Source organism: Cavia porcellus, unplaced genomic scaffold (assembly GCF_034190915.1).
Source record: "Cavia porcellus strain 051 isolate PalLab524CR breed Dunkin Hartley unplaced genomic scaffold, mCavPor4.1 scaffold_20, whole genome shotgun sequence".
NCBI classification, from domain to species: domain Eukaryota; kingdom Metazoa; phylum Chordata; class Mammalia; order Rodentia; family Caviidae; genus Cavia; species Cavia porcellus.
Genome location: NW_026947503.1, coordinates 48,477,652 through 48,500,960, shown reverse-complemented (window position 1 = coordinate 48,500,960; position 23,309 = coordinate 48,477,652). Strand labels below are relative to the sequence as shown.

Genomic DNA, 23,309 nt, shown 5'->3' with positions numbered 1-23,309 from the left:
TCAGTGGAATGCCAGATTCAAACAAAAAAGGAAGAAATAAGCATAAAGATGTGTTATATACATGTACCACCTCCTCACAATAAACAAATCATCATATAACTCAAATATGCACTAATAAGAAAGAGAAAATAAAAATCAAATACATAGGCAAGTGATATGAATGTGAAGTTGAACAGGTGACAGATTATGGTGTCTAGTCCGACAGTCTGTGTATTGTTTGATTGACTGTGTCAACTGAGCAGTTCAGTGAAGAGAGATTTAACTAAACTGACTCAGTAATTGTATAGCTTAGGATGTAGAAGACCCACCGTAGGGCAGCTGTCATCTGGATGGTGTACAGAGGAAATGAGGAAGGACAGAGCTGCTTGTGTTCTTCAGAGGAGCTTCAGTCTTTGCCTTCGGGTTAGACCTCACCTTCTGGTGTCGCGTGTGAACTCTTCAGCTTCTGCCCTAGACTCTTCAGCCTTCCATTACAAACCCGGCTGCCCATCTTCAGGGGACACGGCATTGAGCTCCAGACCGTGGACTAAATCCTCCTGTCTCCTGTGTACAGATCGGCCCCCCGCCTGCACTCTTCCACATCCGATTCTAGGGAACCATCGTAAGTCTATCTGTAATTTCTTAGATGTTTGTATATCTTGTCTTATATCTGTCTTTCTAGTAAAACACTAATTGATCCAGTCTGGAAGAAGGGGCTTGATCTCATCACTGGCAAGAAGCCTCTGAAATTTAAGTGGCTGAAAGTAAGTATCTAGATCCTCTGTAGCTAGATCATCCCAGTGACACTGCCTATGCGGCAACTAAGTGTTCATAAAAAAAACCAGCTGAAAGCCAGTTTTAGTATTTAGACCAAGAAACAATTACAGCCTGGTTCATTTTATTGGTAATTGAGATAAAGAAAAAGAAAGGCAGCCACTGGAGAAATATTTAAAAGAAAAACAGTGGAAGTTGGTAAAATGTTGGCTGACAGATGAAACAGAGGGATAGAGGAGGATATACAAAGAGGGAACTTGGTAAATGACAGTGCAGGAGACGAATTAACAGATATGCTAAGTGATAGATATGGACAGGTATCGAAATGATACTAGGGAGAGATAAAAAATATGGAGTGAAATTAAAAAGTGAATATGGGTATATGGATATGGATATGTGTGTCTATATCTATATTACACATGCAAATGTGTGTGTGCAAGAGAGAGACAGAGAGATGGGAATGGGCAGAGAAAGAAGAAAATAAATAGATGGACTACAAAAGGACTAAAAACTACCCAGTAGATTTCAGAAGGAACGTCTTTTTTTCGCTTATTATGGAGGTTTCAGTAGCCAAACTGACATACATTAAAAAAGTAACTAAAAGCTAAGCAGACATTGCTAATAACCTGCTAATAACCTGAAAATCTGCTAATCGTATAAACATTTTAACAAGAAGAGAAGAGAGACACATTGTAACTGTGAAAAAATGAAGGCTGATCTTTCATTTTAAATTGGAAGATGGAAAAAAAGGCATGTAAGGGCAAAAATAAATGAAAATGTCAAGAAAAGAAGTGACAAATGTAAACTATGTCCTGTACAGGGCAGAGAGGAAGGACAGATGGAGGCACTGTCTTTTAGAGGAAGGAAAGAAGGAAAACTATTTGCAGACATTGTTACTGTAAAAGAAATTCGACATAAAGCATGTGATGTTTTATGATTGACATTTCTAACAAGAGTAAGCAAGAGTGTAAAAACATTAAAATTTTATTTCTGAGTTTATCTTGTATGAGATTTATTGTGATGTCTAAATCCAAGGTTTCATGCTTTAAAACTAATAGAATCTCATTATATTTTTGAAGATCACTTTTCCCATTCTCTTCTCTTTTTTTTCTTATTTAGTTTTCCACAACTTTTAAATTTCAGTCTGTATTTTATTTCCTTGTTTCTCTTCATTGCATTCTGGCTTCTACTTTATGTTTCCTAGTACACTGATTAGTTTGCTCCCAGATGTATCAGTTGTTTTTAATAAAATTTTTAGCAGCAAAAGGAATATAGTTTACTTGTTTATAAATTGTCTTGGTTACTTTTCTCTAGTTGCTGGGACAAAATAGCAGGGACCTAAAATGAGGGAAGGAAAGGTTTGTGTAGCTCATGATTTGTGGAGAAGGTTTCGGTCCATACTCAGTTGGCTCTAAGGCAGGGTGACATGGCACAGGGGCAATGGTTCAAGGCAGCATCCAGCACATCAACCAGAGCAAGAGGGAAGAGAAGCTTTTTTTCCTCTGTTACATTGTATGGAGGCACCAGGTTCCCTCCAGAGCAGATGTAACACTTAGAAAATCTCCATGTCTTCCTCTTGCATAACATGAGGATATTTACAAAGTAAGGATCCCAGCTTCCTGCTGAGTCTCTTAGTTAAACTTCCAAACTTCTCAAGTTGACACAATGTATCATCCATAATATAGGTTTTAGAGGGTTATTTTCAAATATACCTCAACTGTTTCCATAATGCTCAATGTTTACTTTGTTCCTGCAGTGACTTTAAACTTAGGAAGGTAAATGAATCTAGTAATTTTATTTTCTAAATTCTATGATAATTCTATTATTTTCAAATTATTCAAATGGTAAACATACTAAGGGTTATTGCTGACAATTTTTGTTCATGGGTGAAGTTTTCTCATGTGTTTTATAATTTTGCAAGGTTATCTAAAAAAATTTATCTATGGGAATCTTGTGTGACTTCAGTCTGAAGTTTATTACTCTAGAGAATACATGAGCCTCTTCAATGCCTTGTTATTTCAATAAAGTAGCCTGATCATCCTTCTTCTCTTTTTATCTAATATCCCATGTACAAGAAGATCCCATCAGCATTTTTTCCAGTGTATTTGAAAATCAGCTACTGCTTATTGTTCATATTGTAAAATCCCTGATTGATGTATTCATTATTATATTATTGCCCTTTTTATATGCACCAAATTCCATTCTTCACTAAGCAGGTCAAGAAAGTATTTTTTGAGATATTTTAAGAGCTTTGAAAGAGAATTATTGTCGATGCATTTTATAAACCCACTTTAAATTTAAAAGAACTATGATGCTAAGAAAGAATCCAAACAAAAATTCACCATAGTAGTATTTATAGAAAGTAGTAAAACAAATTAAATAATATAAATTATAGCAATTGCTACATAGATCATAGTTTATTCATATAATAGGCACATACAGATATTTAAACAATGCATCTGAAATTTGTCTTACAATGTGACAAAAATTATGTTATATTATGTTCAGAATAAAAATAAGGCTGACAGTTATTCATTAAGAATATAAAATTGGTAGTATACAGCACTAATATCTCTATGCATTAAAGGAATTTAAGTATTTCATCTTTCATTTTACCTTTTGCAATTTTGAAATTTTCTATAATAATCCACATTATAATTAGAGTGCCAAATGGATTATGGAAGATACTATTATTTTGGAAGAACTGGAAATTTTTATAAAATGGAATTTTGTTCATTATGGCCTAGGAAATGGGAAGAGAGTCTAGGGTATACCTAATCATGTAAATTAGAAAATAGTGTTGTCTCATAAACAATAGGCTGTAAATTATTAGTTTAACTTATCTTTAGATGTCTTTGTATAGAATTTCTAGACATAAAGGGGAAACTTTCAGTAAAAGTAGCCAAGGGAAACAAACACTAAGAATGAGCAGGAGGAGAAAGATACTTAAGCAAATTACAAACCTTCTCAGGTTCAAATTATAATATAAATTTGTATTCTGTGTTGAGAGATAAAAGATAACTTTGCTTGTGGGAACAGGGAAGCACAAACTTACAGCAGATTTGGAAGGAAAGCAAATAAAAATTTAGGAAAGGAGGCAGTAGATTTTCCTCTAAGTGACATCATAACATGTTATCTGGGCAAGCAGGATGCTTGCTATCCAATTTTTTCCCTATGATTAGGGTTATGTTCCCATTACATGTGATAGGTTGTTGTGATGCTCTCAGTTACTAAAGATACCTCTTCTCAGAGAATTAGACTCCATATCCTGCTAATACGAGAGACCTGATCATTGCTTCCTTCCCTGGAATGTGAGCCCCAGAAACAGCTATTACTTCTAATGGAATCTGTAGGAGCCACCAATTGATCTCATCAGGGTACTTTTCTCTGTAGACCAGAACATGCCCAGGAGTATGCAATCCTTCATTCTTGGTGTCAGAAAAGGTAACATGAAGTACAGGTAACTAAATTTCCATGTGAGTATAAAATAATTTTTTATGATGCAAACTACTATAATTTGGGGACCGCTTGTTACTGCACGATAATCCAACAAATGCTAACTTTCACTCAGTCCTCATCCCCAGAGTCAGCTCGTGCCTATGCATCCACATTTCAGGGCTTCTTCTATTTGTGTATTTTTGCCTCTGTTTTTTTCCCTTAACAAATAACATGATAAAAGATAGTAGTATTAACAATTACACTTTTGGGCTATTTTTAAAGGAAAATTTGCTTTTAATTGTTTAGAAGTATGCTTAGCACAAGATATGTGTTACTAATGTTTCCATTCAGTCATTTACAATGGTACACGATCACTAAGAAATGTGATCTTAAAAAAGCTTTCCTGCTTCTCTCTCTGTAGCACTTAATAATGGATAACACAGTGCATGCCACTAACTAAGAAGATGCTGAGCATTTGAAAGTAAAAAGAAATAGTCAGTGCCTGTGTCTGTCCTCCTGAATTGTCTCAATCATTTTGAGAGATAGAAATCAGTCAATTATTCACACAACACAAAATAGTAAACCTGAGAAGAGAGGGAAGGAAAGGAATATCTCTGCCACATACAAACATATACTAGGGAATGACTGTCACCGATTGGTCAATGAAAGCTTCCCGAACTCACCCCTGAACTGTGGAATCAGTCTAAAGAATACTGTACATGTATTTATTTGCTATTTGTATTTCTTCATCTGAGCAGTGTGTATTCATCGCAGATTCCCATTTTTGGACTGGATCTTTGAATTTTGGGGGTCTGATTTTTTAAAATTCTTTATATGTTTTAGACAGAAGTCCTTTGTCTGAGGGACATTTCACTAAGATTTTTTTTCCCAGTTTGTTTTCTTTTCACTATGCTGGAGATTTCTTTTGGCGGGCAGAAACTTTTTAATAAGATGTGATCCCAGTTATTGATTCTGGAAAGTATTTCCCATGTGATTTGATTCCTGTTCATGAATTCTCTACCTACCCATATGTCTTCAAGGTTTTTACCCAATTTGTCTTCCAATAGATTTAGTGTTCTGTTTTAGTATTCAGATCTTTGATCCATGTAGATTTTAATTTAATATATAGTGATAGGCATGGGTCTAGTTTTAATTTTCAGCATGTGGAGAGCCAGTTATCCAACATCATTTATTAAAGAGACTGTCATTCTTCCAGTGAACATGTTTGGTCCCTTTATCAAAGATAAGGTGGTTGAGTGTGTTTGTAGTTCTAATCTATTCCATTGATCTTCGGCTCTGTTTTGATTCCAGTACCATGTTGATTTTACTACAAATGGCAAATAAATACATGAAAAAATTTTCATCATCATTATCATTAAAGAAATGCAAATTAAAACTACATTGAGATTCCATCTCACTCCTGAAATAATGGCCAGGATCAAGCAAACTACCAACAACAAATTCTGGGGAGGCCATTGGGGAAAAGGAACTTTCCTGCACTGTTGGTGGGAGTATAGACTGGTGCAACCATTGTGGAGGTAAGTCTGGAGATTTCTCAAAATGCTGGGATTAGAAGTTTGTTCCAGCTATTCCACTTCTAGGCATATTCCCAGAAAACTGAAAATGACATACCGCAGTGATATATGTGCACCCATGTTTATAGCAGCACAATTTGTAATAGCCAGATCTTGTAAACAACCTAAGTGTCCATCAATTGAGGAACGGATAAAAAAGTTGTGGTATTTTTATTCAATGGAGTACTACTCTGCTATAAAGAAGGATCACGGTGAGATATTTATAAATAAATGGGCACAGCTTGAAACCATACTCATAAGTGAAATAAATCAAACTCACATGTATAAATACTGAATAACTTTCCTAGTGTAAGAAATGGTAAGAATACATAACAGTATGTAGTAAACATACTTTCCCATTATATTGCTTTGAAGGCTTATAATGTTTTCATTCATTAATTGGAATGGTTTCTTTCTGGGTTGTTTGATTTTATTGCCTGTGACGGTATGAACAGTTATTTTGAAGAAAACAAGACAATAAAATAGCTAGTGTGATTTAATATTATCTTGTTTTGAAGTCCCATGAAACTTTGGTTCTTTTGTCTCCATCAGTTTATCATGTTGTATCTTATTGGATTTTACCATATGTGATAGTATAAACAAAATTTTTATAGACAAGGAGATAATACAGAAAAAAAGAATACTGTACATAGCAATTATATAGGAATGATAAAATATTCCAGGAAAGGAAAATGTCAAAAAATGCCACATGGGCTAGAAAATAAATACGATAAGTAGGAAAATTTGAGGTAAAGTCACAATTCAAACTAACTAATAAAGGAAAGAGGGACTGAAAAAATGGTAGGAAAAAAATAGAGACAAAGTTTTAAAATGGGGATGGGAAGGAGAAATATTGAACAAAATAAAGAAATAAGACATAATAAGTATAGGTACAAATTCTTTATGATGAATGTGATCATTCTGTATGTAAAAGTACACCAATAAAATTAATTTAAAAAGTAAAATTCAGGTACAAGATGAGACTGCAAAGATAACTATGTATTGAAGGAACTTTGGGGACTATGTGAAGAAGGGATTTCTGCTCATTTTCCCCTGTTAAGATTAATGTAGATGGGGGCTGGGGATTTAGCTCAGCGGCATTAAGCACCTATCGTGAGTTCCATCCCTGGTACCAATCAAAAAGAAAAAGACAAAAAAAAAAAAAAAGATTAATGCAGATACAGAAGAGAACTAATAGTGGTTAGTTTTAAAAAGAAAAGAAAAAAAGCATGCCCACTAAAATGAAGATTGTAGATTAGAGTGTACAACAGCTACATGTAGACCAGTTTCAGAAGTCACTGTAAAGTCATGTGAGCTATAACTGCTTGTATCACATTTCTGGTGGGACAGTAATGTAATCAGATTAAAAAGTACATTTAGACTACATAGAACAGCTTTTGTTGATACATTGAAAAGGAATATTGAAATACAAAGAAAAGTCAAGAAAACTAGGATTTCTGAGTTATGAAATTTAAGTACTTTGGTGTGTAACTCGGGGTTGAATGAATGGGATCCTGAACTTGAATAGAGATACTGTATTTAAAACTAAAGTATCTTTGAATATAAGAGGATTTGTCCCACAAAACATAGCATAAATATGTGTTAAAGTCATTACAAGATCAGTCTTTTTAGTTCTTTTGACTTTTTCTAAAGTGACCCATAGAGATTAAAGAGTTAACACTGGTAATATTGCTAAACAAATATCAAGCTGATTATAACCAGAACAGTACCATATTATCCCGGAACACAAATTGGGGAGCTTTATTACGTTTTATATACCGAGTAAAAAAATACAAAGAAGTTATTTGTAGAATTACCTTTCACTGATTTGATTTGTTATGGTGATGATTTCATCTGAAAGTCTTTTATTTTCTCCCATTGCTTGAGCATATAGTATTGAAATGTCTGTAAAGTCTCTCGTAACATTATAAAGTTCAACATCCCACGCTTTTTTCTTTAAGAAAAGAATCATTTATACATTGTTTAATGGTGAGAAAAGAAAAATAAATGGTAATACATTTTAATTACATGTTTAATATTTGGGAACAGAGCATGAATCTCTACTGGGAAGCAAGGAAAAGTCAACTTACAGCGGCATAAAATTTGTTAACTACTTCCATGCACTTATGCTCATATTTTCTTTGCTTCCAGTACAGTTGATCATAAGTCTTCCTCAAATCATCCAGCTAAAAAAATGAACAAAAAATAAGTGAATTGTGGAAATCCATCATTTTATGTAGGATGGCACAGGTTGTATTTTACTTTGTGTAGCTTCCAAAATTTAATTAACATTAACTGAAGTGGTACATGATAAAACCATAGGCTGGTTCCTTTTATGAACGTTTATGCCAGCTTTTGGCAGAATATAGAAAATTATGCCAATGTTCAAGTAAATAGTTAATCATAATAAAGTAAGGTATGTTTTGGATGTAAAAGTTAGAAAATTTTCAATCATAATTCATTAGCACAAATTAAAGAAGAAAACAACATAAGTATCAAAACATTTTTTAAAATAACCACTTGATAAATTCACTATCCAGTTTCTTTAATATTTTAAACTAGCAAAGGAAAAGCTACTTAAATATAAGGAAACAAGTACTGAAAAAGATTATGAAATTCTGAATGAATGCCTATTAAACTCAAGAATAAAATCATGATATCTTTAATCACTATCATACTTAATTGTATTTCGTGAATGACTTACTAGGCCCAATGGATAATAAAGCCAAATATTGCTATTAAAATATTGACAATGAATAGATGGAAGGCTTTAAACTCAGATAACATGAGTAAGCATCCAAGGAAACAAATTTTATTTAAAACTATAGTAAATGATTTTAGCAAAATGATTCTATAAAATGATGAGAAAATTAATAGCTTTTGTCGATAAGAGTAATAATTTTTCTTTAAAATATAGCAACATTACTATAAAAGTTATATTAAAAATAAAGCATTTGGAATATTTTTTAAAAGACTGAGAACACATATACATGAATTCCCATAAAAAGCCTACATCAGAATCCACAATGAAAGAATGGCATGCGGTAGAAACTTTTAATAGGATATAATATCAGTCTTCTTCAGAGTAACATAAAATATAATAAAATCAAATAGTCTTTGATTAATTGTATGAAAATGATTTTTGGAAGAAAAATAAGCAAGAATATCCATGAAGTATCTGAAAATCAAATATAATATTTTAAACTTGATACTAGACATTAAAGCATTTTATTATACAACTGTATAAAACAGTTTATTATTACAGTAAACAAAGATAATAGAAAATAATCAGAGAGTAGAAATATATTTAAACTAATATTTTTTAAATGTTGTATATGAGTTCAGTGGCAGAATTTATTTAATGTGGCTGTAACAATTTGGAATCTCTGTTTCAAAAACATACAAAGTGGTCTCTATCTCATATCCAGTTCATGTTATAGAAAAAAGTAAACTTCAGATGAATACAGACAAGAACACAAAACAGTACAAGTTATTAAATCCATCAATATGAACTTACTTGTATAGTCTTGGTCTAAAGGAAAATGTCACCTTGCCAAATAAACTAAAGATCTGTCGATGTGTTTGACAATATTTTTTAGATAACTGTGTTGTAAAATACATCATAAACAAAAATGGAGGAAAAATGAGACCATGAAAAGTGTGAAATAGCAGTGTGATTTTCTAAGAATAAGTCCTCATAAAGGGCATAAGTAAAAATGGTAAAGTAAAAAAAAAAAATCTTTGAGAATTCTTTCCTTCTGGCAAAAAGCACAGAAGGAAGGACTGGAAGAAGGAAGGAGAAAAGGAAGAGAAGAAAGGGGAAAAAGAAAAGGAGGAAAAAACCCTCAAGACTTATATCCATGATGAATATAAAGTCAAAATTTGTTACACATTATATCTAGATGTCCCTCTAAAACCTCATGCACTTATGGATGGTGATTTGGTAGTTGGATCTAGAGTGTGTAAGTATGAATTAAGGATATTTGATGACTAAATTAATCCATTGATTGGTTTAGCATAGTTCTGGGTGTGGATAATGAGATGGCCCACCCCAAATGTAGGGCCACCAACCAATCGGCTTGGAGTCTACATGGAACAACAGGGAGAGGGAGGCTCAATGCTGCTGCTTCCCTGCTTCCTGCCTGCTCTTCCAAGGGTTGTTTCTTCTATTTGATGCCCCTCTGCCATGCTTCTCTGTCTTAAATTCAGCCAACTATGCATTGAAATCTCTATACACTGTGAGTGAAAATAAACCTTTCCCCCTATAAATTGTGGGTGCTGGTTACTTTGACCCAGCATCAAGAAAATAAGACAAAATTTCTTACAAATACATGCAAAACCTATGTAATATCACATTAAAAATCATACAAAATGACCAAGTTGGTTTCAACCCAGTGAGCACAGTTGGTTGAACATATATATATATATATATATATATATATATATATATATAATCAAGGGAAAATTACATATTCTGCTCAATACATGTGAAAAAAACCCTTTGGTAAACTTCAACATTCCTTTGTGATATAACCTCTTTGTTAGTTGGGTATACAAAAATTATACCTCAACAAAATGAAGACAATATATGACAAAGCCATTATCATATCGGTTGGGAAAAAGCTGAAAGCATTTCCTTTACATTCAAGAATTAGGCAAAGATGTCTATTCTTAGCACTTTTCTTCAATTTAGTATTGAAAATTTTAGCTAGAGCATTCAAGCAAGAGAAAGAAGCAAATAAGATACAAATAAGAAATGGAAGTATCAAATTATGTCTATTGGTTGATGATATGATTGACAAATCTAGAAAAGTATCAGGACAAAATAAAGTGCAAAAATTGGTTGTTTTCTACATATCAATACTTTTCTTGCTCTGAAAGAAATAAAAAAGATAATTCTATTTACAATATTCTAAAATAAACTGAGATACAAACTTAACCGAGAGAGTTAAAAACTACTGCAGTGAAAATTACAAATACTGAAAATGAAAATGAATAATAAAGATGAAAAGAACTTTCTTACTCATGGACTGAATTAATAAAGCTGAATATGTCATAATGGTCTATATATTATAAAATTCCAAACAGAACTCTTTGATATTCCTTGCATTGTTTAAAAATAAAAGGTCCTTTTTTAAAACAATGACTATAAACACCATATGGACTATACATAAAAGGAAAAAAAAATCACACTCAATATAACTATCCCAGAAGAGCCTTAGACATTGTTATATAAAATATGTTTAAAGAACTAAAAGAAGATATTTATGGAATTAAAGTAAAACATGCTTTATTACCAACTAGAAAATATCAGTAAGATGACAGAAACTATAAAAGATACTCAAGTGGAAATGTTTTAGTTGAAAAGTATAGTAACAAATAAAAATATAGCTACATGAATGCAGATGCATATTTGAGCAGGCCAAAGGAAGTGTAATTTGAAAATGAGTTGACTCAGATAATGTAGTCTGAGGAACAAAGAAAAATAAACAGAGATTTATAGTTATAGCACATCATAAAGTATATCAACATGCAAGTACACAAACATATTCAAAGGAAGAGAAAGAGAGAGAGAGAGAGAGAGAGAGAGAGAGAGAGAGAGAGAGAGAGAGAGAGGAGGGGAAAAGGAGCTGGACAGAACAATATTTGAAGAAATAATGCCTGAAAACTTCCCAAATTAGTAAAACATCAAACCAAACAAAAACATGAATCTACATATTCAAGTTCAAGACACTAAGTGGTATAAAGTCAGAGATAAAACACATAACATACAATCAAATTGTCCAAAGCTTTAGAATGAGGCACTCTTAGAAATATCAAAAGTCATACTTCAAACACAAAGAATTTTCATTTAGATTAATAGATGATGTTTTTCATTAAAAACAAAGGGGACAAAAAAGTATATGCTATGTCAAATACAGAAAGAAAAATAAAGCACCTAGCATTATACATCATCATTTAAAAATGAATGCCATGTTAGGACATTCCTAGGTAATCAAATATCAATTAAATTTATCATTTGGAAAGTTGTTCTAGAAGCAATTTTGAAGGGAATTGTTCAGGTCAAAATGAAAGAAATTAGAACACTTAGTAAGTACATTAACTTACCAGTATATATTTTTATTCGACATTGACAATTCATGACTCATTTTATTTGCTATATCTCTGGATCTCACGAACTCTGTTTCTTTGATACTAGGCTTGAAATATGTCCTGCTAATTGCTTCAACAGATCAGGGCTCCGAAATTCAACATAATCCTCAGTGTGGTTCTAATGATTTAGAATTCTCTGTCACCCCGTGCATAGGTTTTTACTAGACTTGAGCACTTTACTTTTTGGTTCCACATTTGAATGTGTTTGTAAAATACTTTGCTTTCACATGACATTTGATTTTGTACAATCTCATAACTGATGCCATTACTAATCTTGTTTTCCTCACTAGTTCATGAAATCCAAACTTCAAATAAATTTAAATCATTTCCATATAAATTTGTTTCTTTTCACCTTGTGCTTTTACAACTGTAGCAAAGGATTATTTCAGCAATAATTTAATTAAGCTTTCCTACCTAGCTAAAGGCATGTAATTGGTTCCATCATGTTCTTTGTAGTATCTTTATCTCTATGCCTAAAAATTTTCATTTTCAACCTTTATGCATTATAAAGGTCTATAAAATGTATAAATGGGATAGGGATAATATTTTCTATTGTGATTTTTATCTTCAGGTGTGGTAGGTTTGATGAAAAAAATTAGATATACTTCTCAATCTAAACAAATATCACTGTCAAGAAATGGGCCTCTGATATATTTTCCAATAAAAAGAATAAAATTTAAACATGAAAATCCAGTGCCTGAGGGTAAAAAGTAATGACCTGTACCACCATGCTCCAAATAAGTGTTTATAGAGGTCTCACTACAAGAAGTTACAAAATGTGAATGCGTATACCGCAAGCACTGCATGTGTGTTTATTGCAATCAGCAACTTCTGGGCTAACATTATTTCTTTAATGCTGCCCTAAGTAATAAAATGCATGGAATCAGTGGTATTATGTATTAATTTTTTTATATAGATGACAATACATAGATCATTAAAAATGTCAGTCGCTGTGATATCTAAATTTACATAGTCTGTCATGAATAGGAACCTTTGCAATTAAAACTAGAATAAATTTGCCTTGTAGAAAAGAAAATTATTTCATTTCAAATCAGGAAAATAAAAGTTAATTCAGCACTATATTACCCAATAATTAGGTTGATGCAATTTAAAAGTACAAAGCTGAGAAAAATAGGAGAAAGCAGGTATTTGTGTTGTTTCTATTGAACATTTAATGACAAATATTCACATAGAACATTCTGGGATAACACTGTGGAAATCAATGTGGAAAGCCCTCAAACACTAAAACCATGGATTCCATTTTGTCCAACTATTCTCTTCTTGGTATCTTCCTGAAAGAATTAAACATGGCATACCACAGTGATATACGCACACACATGTTTATAATGGCATAACTAGCCTAGAGCATAACTCATCTCTGTCTATGGACTTTTTCAATTAAAGAAAAATTATGAACTTCCATGTTCTCAATATTCCTATAGGCACGTCCACTGTATTATGCAGAAGTCAGATTCATCAGTCCTTTTAGGCAATATCTTTTGATGGTCAGCTACACTAAGATGATTGAGAGCAACACCCTTTAGTTTCTCTGAAGTAAACTGTGGTTTATACTCTTCTAAATGGAGCTTGGATTAAAGTTGACTGAATAATAGATGTAAATTATTTCAAAACATTAGAATTTTATTAGTGATATACAAAATATAAGATCTTGTTTATCATACACAAAATAGTCAAACTATTAGAAAATTATTGAGTTTATAATCTGTTGGATTCCTGTCACTTAAAGAATGGTGTCATAGTTAACTAATTTATAATAGTTAATGCACAAGAAGTATAACTAAATGCAACTATAAAGTGCAAGAAATCTAGTGAACAATAAAGTAAATATCTTCAAAATCACAATGAGTAGATTCCTCTTACTGTTAATCATATGGTAAAGAATATATACAAAACAATAGTGATTTTAAATATGTGCTTTTCAGTACAATGGGAAAAGTCTATTTTACTTAATTACAAAATTTTTCTTCTATATTATTTGTTTTGAAAAAAAGGAAAAATTTAAGCCTAAAGAATAACTAAATTATATTTAAAGAAAGGGCCTCTAGATTTAAAGAATATATTCACTGAGAGTCATTAAGCAGATTTGGGGTTACAATGACGTTCAAACTTTTTTTATATTCATGGAAACAACACTAGCACAGATAACATCTAAATTTATACAATTTGCTAAGGAGTAGAAACAGCCTCTAGTTGAGTGCTGAGTGCTATAAAAATTTTACTAGATAATGGAACCAGTCTCTGCCACCTACAGGATTAATGATATGCAAGTTGACACACTCAATTAATGGAAATATTTAAAAAGTGAGTTGGAAAAAGGCAAATTTAAAGTTTTAAGTATCTTTGAAACTATGAAAATGTTTTCTAATCCTTGGGAGAATGATAAAGTGCATGGCTCTGGGACTACGCTTTTTCAATCGAAAGATTATTTTGTTAAAATGAGTATGTCAAATTTTTAAAATTCCATGATATCTGTTGTAGGCTTCTTTATAGTTCTTAAAAATGGAAAATTTTCAATAACTAGGGTTTAAGAAATTCTCAAGCCATTAAAATTATAGAGGATCAAAGGACAGATGGAAGGTGGAGGTCAGGTTGTGAGAAAAAGATGACAAAAAGAAATGTGAAGTGTTAGGTGCACATACCAACTCTGGAAATGAGTGTAATCATTGTATACTGCAAACTCATACTAGTAACAATTTTATTAAAAACTTGAAAAATAATAAAATTTATTATGATATTGAAACAAGTTTTCATATATTAGGAACAATATATGCTGCTAATTCTGTAGGCATGTGATAATACATACTTTTTAGAAAATTATTAAAAAGCCTGCTGGTTTACACACAAACAAAACATTAGCAGTAACTACATATGGGTGGTGAGATAATACTAGAACACTGTTTTCTGATATTTTTTTGAATATGTTAAAAATTTTCAGAAACACGTACTTATTCATTAAGTATTGTGCCATTCAAAACATGTCTTAAAATAAATTTAGACCATAGATTCTATAATGAGTCTCATAATCTTTTATGAGTGCTGTAAAGAAGAAAATAGGATACATTAACAGCAGTTGCAGCACAGTGTGATGGGGGAGTTTGACTAGAATCATCGAAAGGAAGATTGCAGACAGAAATTGGAGACAATGAACACACAATGTCTCTCAAAGAGCTTTCTGATAAGACATGCAACTATAGTTCTTGGGGAAAGAAACATATGTGTGTGTGTGTGTGTGTGTGTGTGTGTGTGTGTATGTCCTTTGCATACATACATTTACATATACTGTATATCTTTATATAGCTAGATATATAATCATTAAGCATTCAAATAAAAAGTGCACAGTACTGTAAAAAGAAACAATAAGCCTAAAGAAACAAGAATGCAGTTATAACCACTAATGCACACATAAGCACTTTAGAGGTCACAAAATTACAAAACAATTAAACCTGAGAGCCATGACTTAAATTAGAAAACTCAATTTTTAAAAATTGAAAATTTAACCTAAAAATTTAAAATAGTGTGTACATAAGTAGAAAGTAGGTATAGCAAAAGCAAAGAGCATTCTACAGCATAGTATGATCATATATTTGAAAATCTTAATGTATTTAAGTTATATCCAGGGTTAATGGCTCTATTAAAAATTATAAAATATATTCAAGAAGAAATACATAACCTGAAAAGGCAATCATGAAATGAAATAAAATAATTGCTTATGAAATGGAAAATAATTCAAATTCTTAAAAAAAAAGACACCAAAGTCCTATTTCATCAAAGTATTTCATCAGATTTTCAAAAAAAGTTATTTAAATATGTAATAACTTTCTAGGTAATAAGAAAGAAAGAAAGTCTCAAAGTTCCTTTTATAAAGCTAGCTTAATCCTGATAAGGAAATCTATCAAATGTAGCACAAATTAAGAACATTGAAATATTCACTCACTTATGAATATGGATGCAAAATCTTAAAATACTCCCAAATCTAATTCAGCAGTAAATTAAAAGAACAATAAACCATAACCAAGCAGAATGCCCAATAAATTTAATGATTATTGAATATTAATATGCTACATTGTTTCAGTAGGTCAGATGATAGAATTCTTAAAATAATTTTCATAGATGCCCACAAAGGATTTTCTGTAAGTCAACGTTCTTTTATAAGAAATAGCTTTTTACAAGCTGAGTATATTAAAAAAAAAAACACTTTCACATGTTACTGAGCATATATTTTAAATCAATATTTAGGTAACATTAAGCATCTCTTTTAAAAAAGAAAATATAACAAAGGCCAATTTCAGAGATGATATTTAGCATTTTACATATATATGCCCCACAATTAATACATACATAAAAGATCAAAATCTAATGATTTATAGTGATCTGTACTTAAAAAAAAAGACACTAAAGTCCTATTCCACCAAAGTTTTTCATCAGATTTACAAAAAATCTTATTTAAATATGTATTAAATTTCCAGAAAGAAAGTCTGAAAGTTCCTTCTATAAAGCTAGCGTAAATCTGATAAGGAAATCTATGAAATGTGTATATTATTGCACTTCATCTATATGCTACATGTGAAAATTGCATTATAAAATTATTTTCATTGTTCAAAATATTAGGTTGTCATATAATTCTCACATTTATTAGCTATGTCTCGTAGTCTATCTGGTCAGTCAGCCTCTCTAGCAAGGTTTTCCATTTAGTAAGTTGTTAGTGATAATTATTATCTTAACTATATTTTAGAAGGAATTGTTTAATTTGAAGTATTTTAAGGCAAATGTATGAAATAGCCCACTTAGTTGGGTGCATGTTGTGTTAGGATTTACTGTATAGTACATATACTAGTAAATTAACAATACAAGTATTTTTCCCACTGATAACAATATATCCAAAAAATTATGAAAACACTTTTACTAAGGAAATTCCCTTATTCACAAACTTTCCATGCAAACTCAACTTAAAATTCTTTGATATGCCTTGTCCAATATGGCAATAACAATAATCTCTAAATCCTTAAAAGTCATTTTATTATCTCATTTAATAATAGGATAAATTATAGTTGTTTTGGAATCACACTAACAAGAATTTCAGACGCTGCGCCCAGTAAGCTTCTTTCAATCTGGGGAGCTTCACTACCTGAGGAGGGAGCTGTGCTGCCAGAGGAGGTTTCTGGTCTGCTTGGGCCAAGCCCAGTGACCTTCTTTCAATATGGGGAGTTTCACTGCCAGAGGAGTCACAGGAGCCCAGGACATAGGAGGCGATTTGTAACACGCCCAGGGGAAGCTTTGGAACAACACTTGTAACACAGAAATATAGGAAAATGACAAAACGAAAGACCAAAATGTAATCTCAAACATCCAGCCCATCCCAAGAAAGCCTGGGGGCCATTTACATAGAAGAAAATATATGTCATACCACCTGAAATACCTGAAATAATAGTAACTGAAATGAGCAAGCAGTTTTAGGAAACTTTAAAGGAGTTCACACAAGAAATAATCTCCTAGATAAAAGAAGAAATGATAAAAGTAATGAAAGAGATTCTGAACACATCTAAAGAAGACGCAGTTAATAAATTAGAGGAACAAAACAAAAAGATAGATCCCCATGGATGAAAAATGTAAGAAACAAACAGAATATATAAAGCATATTTAAAGAGATACACAGGAAATAAAAAAATCCATAGAAAGTTGTCAAAACTGCCTCAACAAAAGTGAAGATAGAATTTCAGACCTCAAAGACAAGATTGCAGCTAGTTAACAGGAAAGGAAAGATCTCTTTAAAAAAAGGAATAAGGAAATTACTAATGATTAAAAAAACCAACATAAGATTGAAAGGGATAAATGAAAAAGAAGGGGACAACACAAATGATAACAAGAGACTATTTACAGAAGCAATAGCTTAAAACTTCCTAAACATAAGAATGGAAACTGACAATTGGATTAGTAAAGCATGTAGAACTCCAAACACCCATAATCAAAAGAAAACTACACCCAGACATATAATAATCACCATCCCAGAAATCCAACGTAAGTATAGAATATTAAAAGCTGTCAGAGAGAAAAGACAGATCATCTATAAAGGAAAACCTATCAGAATCACAGCAGACTTCTCAGCACAAAAAATAAAGTCAATAAGAGCATGGAGTGAAGTATTCCAGATCCTAAAGGAAAATAATTTCCAATTTAGACTGATGTACCCTGCAAAACTGTCCTTCAAAATCGATGGACAAATTAGATACTTCCATGACAAAGAAAAGCTAAAGAACTTTATGATCACCAAGCCAGCCCTGCAAAGAATACTGAAAGACAGGTTAGATACACGTAGGAAAAATCCACTAAGCGAGGCAGACAATTAAACAGAATGGAAAGATAAAGATGCAACAGCAGAAAGATAACATGTCAACAATAAATCAATATATAACAGTTATAACCATTAATGTAAATGGTTTCAATGCACAAATTAAAAAAAAACAGACTGGCAGAATAGATCAATAAACAACATCAAACCATATTCTGTCTGCAAGAAACCCATCTAACACAAAAGGAAAATCACAGACTGAAAGTCAAAGGATAGAAAACAATACTTCATGCAACAGGAATGGACAACAAAGTAGGGGTAGCTATTCTGTTTGCAGACAGTGTAAACTTCAAACCAAGAATGATCCAAAGACATGAAGTCTTTGCATACTAGTTAGGGAAAAACTTCAAGTGGAAGACATAACAATCTTAAATATATATGAACCGAATTTCGGAGTACTCTGCTATATAAAGCAAGGATTAACAGAAATTAAAAATCAAATTAGTAGTAACACAATTATAACAGGGGACCTAAACACACCATTGACACCAAGGGACAGATCAACCAGAAAGAAAATCCGCAAAGAAATAACAGAACTGAGTCACACTTGTGAACAAACAGACTTGACAGACGTATACAAAGTATTCCATCCAATAATATCAGAATATACATTCTTCTCAGCAGAACATGAGACATTCTCTAAAACAGATCATATACTAGCCCACAGAACATATTTGAATAAATGCAAAAGAATTGAAATTATCCCATGCATGTTATCAGGTCATAACACCATGAAACTAGAAATTAATGAGAAAAGAAACTGCAAAAACCACACAAACACATGGAAATTGAGTAATATACTCTTGAGCAATCAGTGGGTCACAGGGGAAATTAAAGAAGACATTAAAAAATACCTACAAGCAAACAAAAATATAAAAACAACTTGCCAGAATCTGTGGGATGCAATGAAAACAGTCCTCAGAGAAAATTTACTGCACTGAGTTCTCACATCAGGAAAACAGAATAAATACAAATAATCAAACTGATGCTACACCTCAAAAATCTAGAAAAAGAAGAGCAAGTCAAGCCCAAGCCAAAAGAAGTGAAGAAATTATAAAAATCAGAGCAGAAATTAATGCAATAGAGACTAAGAAACCAATCAAAAGAAACAATGAATCAGAGTTGCTTCTTTGAAAGAATAAATAAAATTGATAACCCATAGACAATCTAATTTAAAAAAGAAAAAAAAAAGCTCAAATTCATGCAATAAGGAATGATATAGGCAAAATCACTACAGACTCTGTAGAAATACAGATCATCAACACCTATTTCAAAAACCTCTATTCTCACAGATTCGATAGCACAGAAGAAATGGACAGATTCCTAAAAACATATGAAGTACCAAAGCAGGATCAAAGAGATGTAAAACTGTTGAATAATCCAATTTCTATTGATAAAATTGAAAATGTACTAAATTCCTTAGCTGCAAAGAAGAGCCCAGGCGCAGACAGATTCACTGCGGAATTCTACAAGAAATACAAAGATGACTTAATGCCAACATTCCTCAAACTCTTTGATGAAATTGAAAGGGGAGCAATTCTTCCTAAGTCATTCCTGGAAGCAAATATTACTCTAGTACCAAAACCTGAGAAAGACCCAACTACAAAAGAGAATCACAGGCCAATCTCCTTAAAGAGCACAGATGCAAAAATTCTCAATAAAATATTGGCAAACAGGATGCAGCAAACCATCTAGAAAATTATACATCATGACCATTGGGATTCATCCCAGGCATGCAGGGATGGTTCAACATGTGTAAGTCAATAAATGTAACTCACCATATCAATAAATCCAAAAGAATCACATGATCATTTCTATAGATGCAGAAAAAGCTTTTGATATGGTCCAACACTCATTATGATAAGAATCTTACAGAAAATTGGAATAGATGGTCTTTACCTCAATATGATAAAGGCCATCTATGACAAACCAACATGCAGCATCACATTAAACGGCCAAAAACTGAAGGTGTTACCTTAAAATCAGGCATAATACAAGGATGTGCCTTATCACTGCTCCTATTCAACATAGTACTGGAAATACAGGCCAGAGCAATTAGACAGAGAAATAAAAGGGATAAAATAGGAAAAGAGGAAGTTGGATTATCATTATTTGCAGATGACATGATACTCTACAAAGAAGACCCCCAAAACTCCATCAAAAGACTTCTCAATATAATAAATAAATTCAGCAATGTAGCTGGATACAAAGTTAATACTCAAATTAATAGCATTTCTCTACACTAAAAGCAAAATCCCGAATAGAGAAATAAGAGAAGCCACACCCTTCCCTCTAGCATCCAAATAAGTGAAATATGTAAAAATGAATCTCATGAAAGAAGTTAAAGATCTAACAGAGAAAATTAGAGTACCCTGTAAAAACAAATTGAAGACAATCTCAGAAAACGGAAAGACATTCCTTGTTCATGGATAGGAAGAATAAATATTGTGAAAATGACCATTGTCCCGAAACTGTTATACAGATTCAATGCAATCCCAATGAAAATATCATTCACATACCTCATAGATCTAGAGAAATCACTCCTAAAATTCATCTGGAACCAGAAGACACCTAGAATAGCAAAGGCAATTCTAAGCAGCAAAGGCAAGTCAGGAGGCATCACAATCCCTGACCTGAAGTTACACTACAAAGCTACTGTGATAAACTCAACATGGTACTGGAATAAAGACAGATCTGAAGATCAATGGAAGAGATTAAATGATACAACTACAACTACGAACACATTCAGCCAGCTTATCTTTGATAAAGGGGTCAAACATGTTCACTGGAAGGAGGAGTCTCTTTAATAAATGGTGCTGGAAAAACTGGCTGTCCATACGCTGAAAATTAAAACTATACTCTTGCCTATAACCACATACTAAACTAAAATCTAAATGGATCAAAGATCTGATTATTCAAACAGAAACACTAAATCTGTAAGACAAAGTAGGTAAAAGTCTTGAAGACATCGGGGTAGGTAGAGAATACATGAACAGGAAACGAACTGCATGGGAAATACTTCCCAGAGTCAATAGCTGGGGTCACATCTTATTAAAAAGTTTCTGCACGTCAAAAAAAAAAAAAATCTCCAGCATAGTGAAAAGGGAACCCACAAACTGGGAAAAAATCTTAGTGAACTGTCCTTCAGACAAAGGCCTTCTGTCTAAAACATATAAAGAATTAAAAGAAGTCAGACCCTCAAAATTCAAAGACCCAATACAAAAATGGGCATCTGAGATGAATATACACTTCTCACATGAAGAAATACCAATGGCAAACAAAAACAAGCATGTCATAAAATCCTATTTTCTAAAAAATTCTCAACTGTGTGAAATATTGATTATAAATTTTAAATAAGAACAGATAGGAAAACTATGCTTTTCCATCTGTGAACATTATGTTAAGATAATTAACACAGTGTTCAAGATATTTTTTGATCTGCCAAAACTATTCTTCATGAAAAATAAATAAGGAAAATGTGTTTTCATTGCTCCAAGGGCAACACAAATTAGATAAAAAGCCTATGTGTACTAAAGATTAGATTGGAAGCAAAATAAGTCTTGAAATTTTAAAAATCAGTTAAGTCTTGCATGCAATTAGGCAGCGCAAATATTATTTTTCTTTTGAAGCTGAAATTTCAATTGCATACCAAAAAATAATGCATGCTAATAGTGCACATCATTGCTTTCAGTGGAGTGTTAAACATGTGTTGTTTGAAAATGTATATTAAATGAGAAAAAATGAAGGGAAATTAATACACATAAACTGTGCTGTATTCTCATTTTTGTTAGAAAGTATGACAGTTCCCAAATTATTTCAATAATTGAAAAATATTAGTAACTTTACAAGTACATTCACAACCTCTCATCAGAAATAACATTTTGTTTTGACATCAGATTATACTTCCACAGTTAAAATTATGGAGAAGATTAATGAAAAAAATTATAGATTTGCTGAATAAATTTTCCTCTTTGAAAATATTTTAGAGCAAGATATTTTTATAGATGACAAGTATCATGATTTGTACATTGAAGTTATAAGCATTTGATAACTATAAATTTTAAATGGTACTGGCTGTGCTGTGCTTCTCCAATGTTTATAGTAGTCTGTCACACGGAATTTTACATTTTGGAAAGCCACATGCATATTTTTATGTCATCAAGTATTAAGTGGATGGCTGTACCATATCCCACCTCATCAAGCAATTTCCAGGCCACAGTCCCCTCCTTTCCTACACCATGTTTATTCAACTTTCCCTCTTTTTTTCCCCTTCTGCTTATTAACTGGTTCTTTTGTACAACAAGCATGTGTACCAAATGGGGAACAAGCACTGGGAAACTGGGAGGAAGATTTTTTTTTCTCCCTCCAAGTTGAACAAGAAAATCCAAATAGACAATGCTGGGTCTGAATAAACAGTCAAATCCAGGCATTATAACCATACGCAAGAGTAATCATGAGAGACTGGAAAAAAAGGAAGCACAAGATGCATTCTAGGTCTCTCCAGTTGTCTCAGCAGGCTAGTTTATAAAGTGACACAGAAAGACATCATTGGACAGAAACTGGGGAGCTAGGCTAGAGAAAATTGTAGGCGAATCAGCCATGCTGGATTTGGGGCACCATCCAAGAAAGCACGGAGTCAACCTTCCCAAGCAGCACCAGCCAGGTGCCACAGGGAGGGAAACGTCAACATCTCCCAGAAATCAGCCATGCTGGGACTTAGGAGACCAAACAAGAAAGCAAGGAGCCAGCCTTTCTGCTAAGTAGTGCCAGCTGCGGGCAAAAGTCAGCTTCTCAGGTGGGTCTACCAGCCCACCAAGATCAAAAGTCCCATCGTATCCCCTCCAGCCCTTAGGAACCAGGTGGTTTCCAGAAGTCAGCCTGAGTTGATAACAACTAAGGTACATAATGGGAATAAATGCTTGTATTGTTTGGTTGATTATGCTGCCCTGGGCCATCTCTTGGGAGGATGACAGTATACAATATAGCAAATATGGAGGATTTCCTTCTATTTTGATTTGAAGTCC

At 32.5% G+C, this 23,309-nt stretch overlaps 1 protein-coding gene across 1 annotated transcript in view; it reads right to left on the bottom strand.

The window, feature by feature from the left end:
* Positions 1–470: 470 nt before the first annotated feature.
* LOC100733432 (coiled-coil domain-containing protein 178) overlaps positions 471–23,309 on the bottom strand; it is a 54,834-nt gene continuing 31,995 nt past the window's right edge. The window contains exons 5-7 of the mRNA XM_063232028.1: positions 7,856–7,951; positions 7,583–7,719; positions 471–588 (exon numbers count right to left, since the gene is read on the bottom strand). Coding sequence (XP_063088098.1) covers positions 471–588; positions 7,583–7,719; positions 7,856–7,951 — 351 coding nt within the window. The remainder of the gene's footprint in view (positions 589–7,582; positions 7,720–7,855; positions 7,952–23,309) is intronic.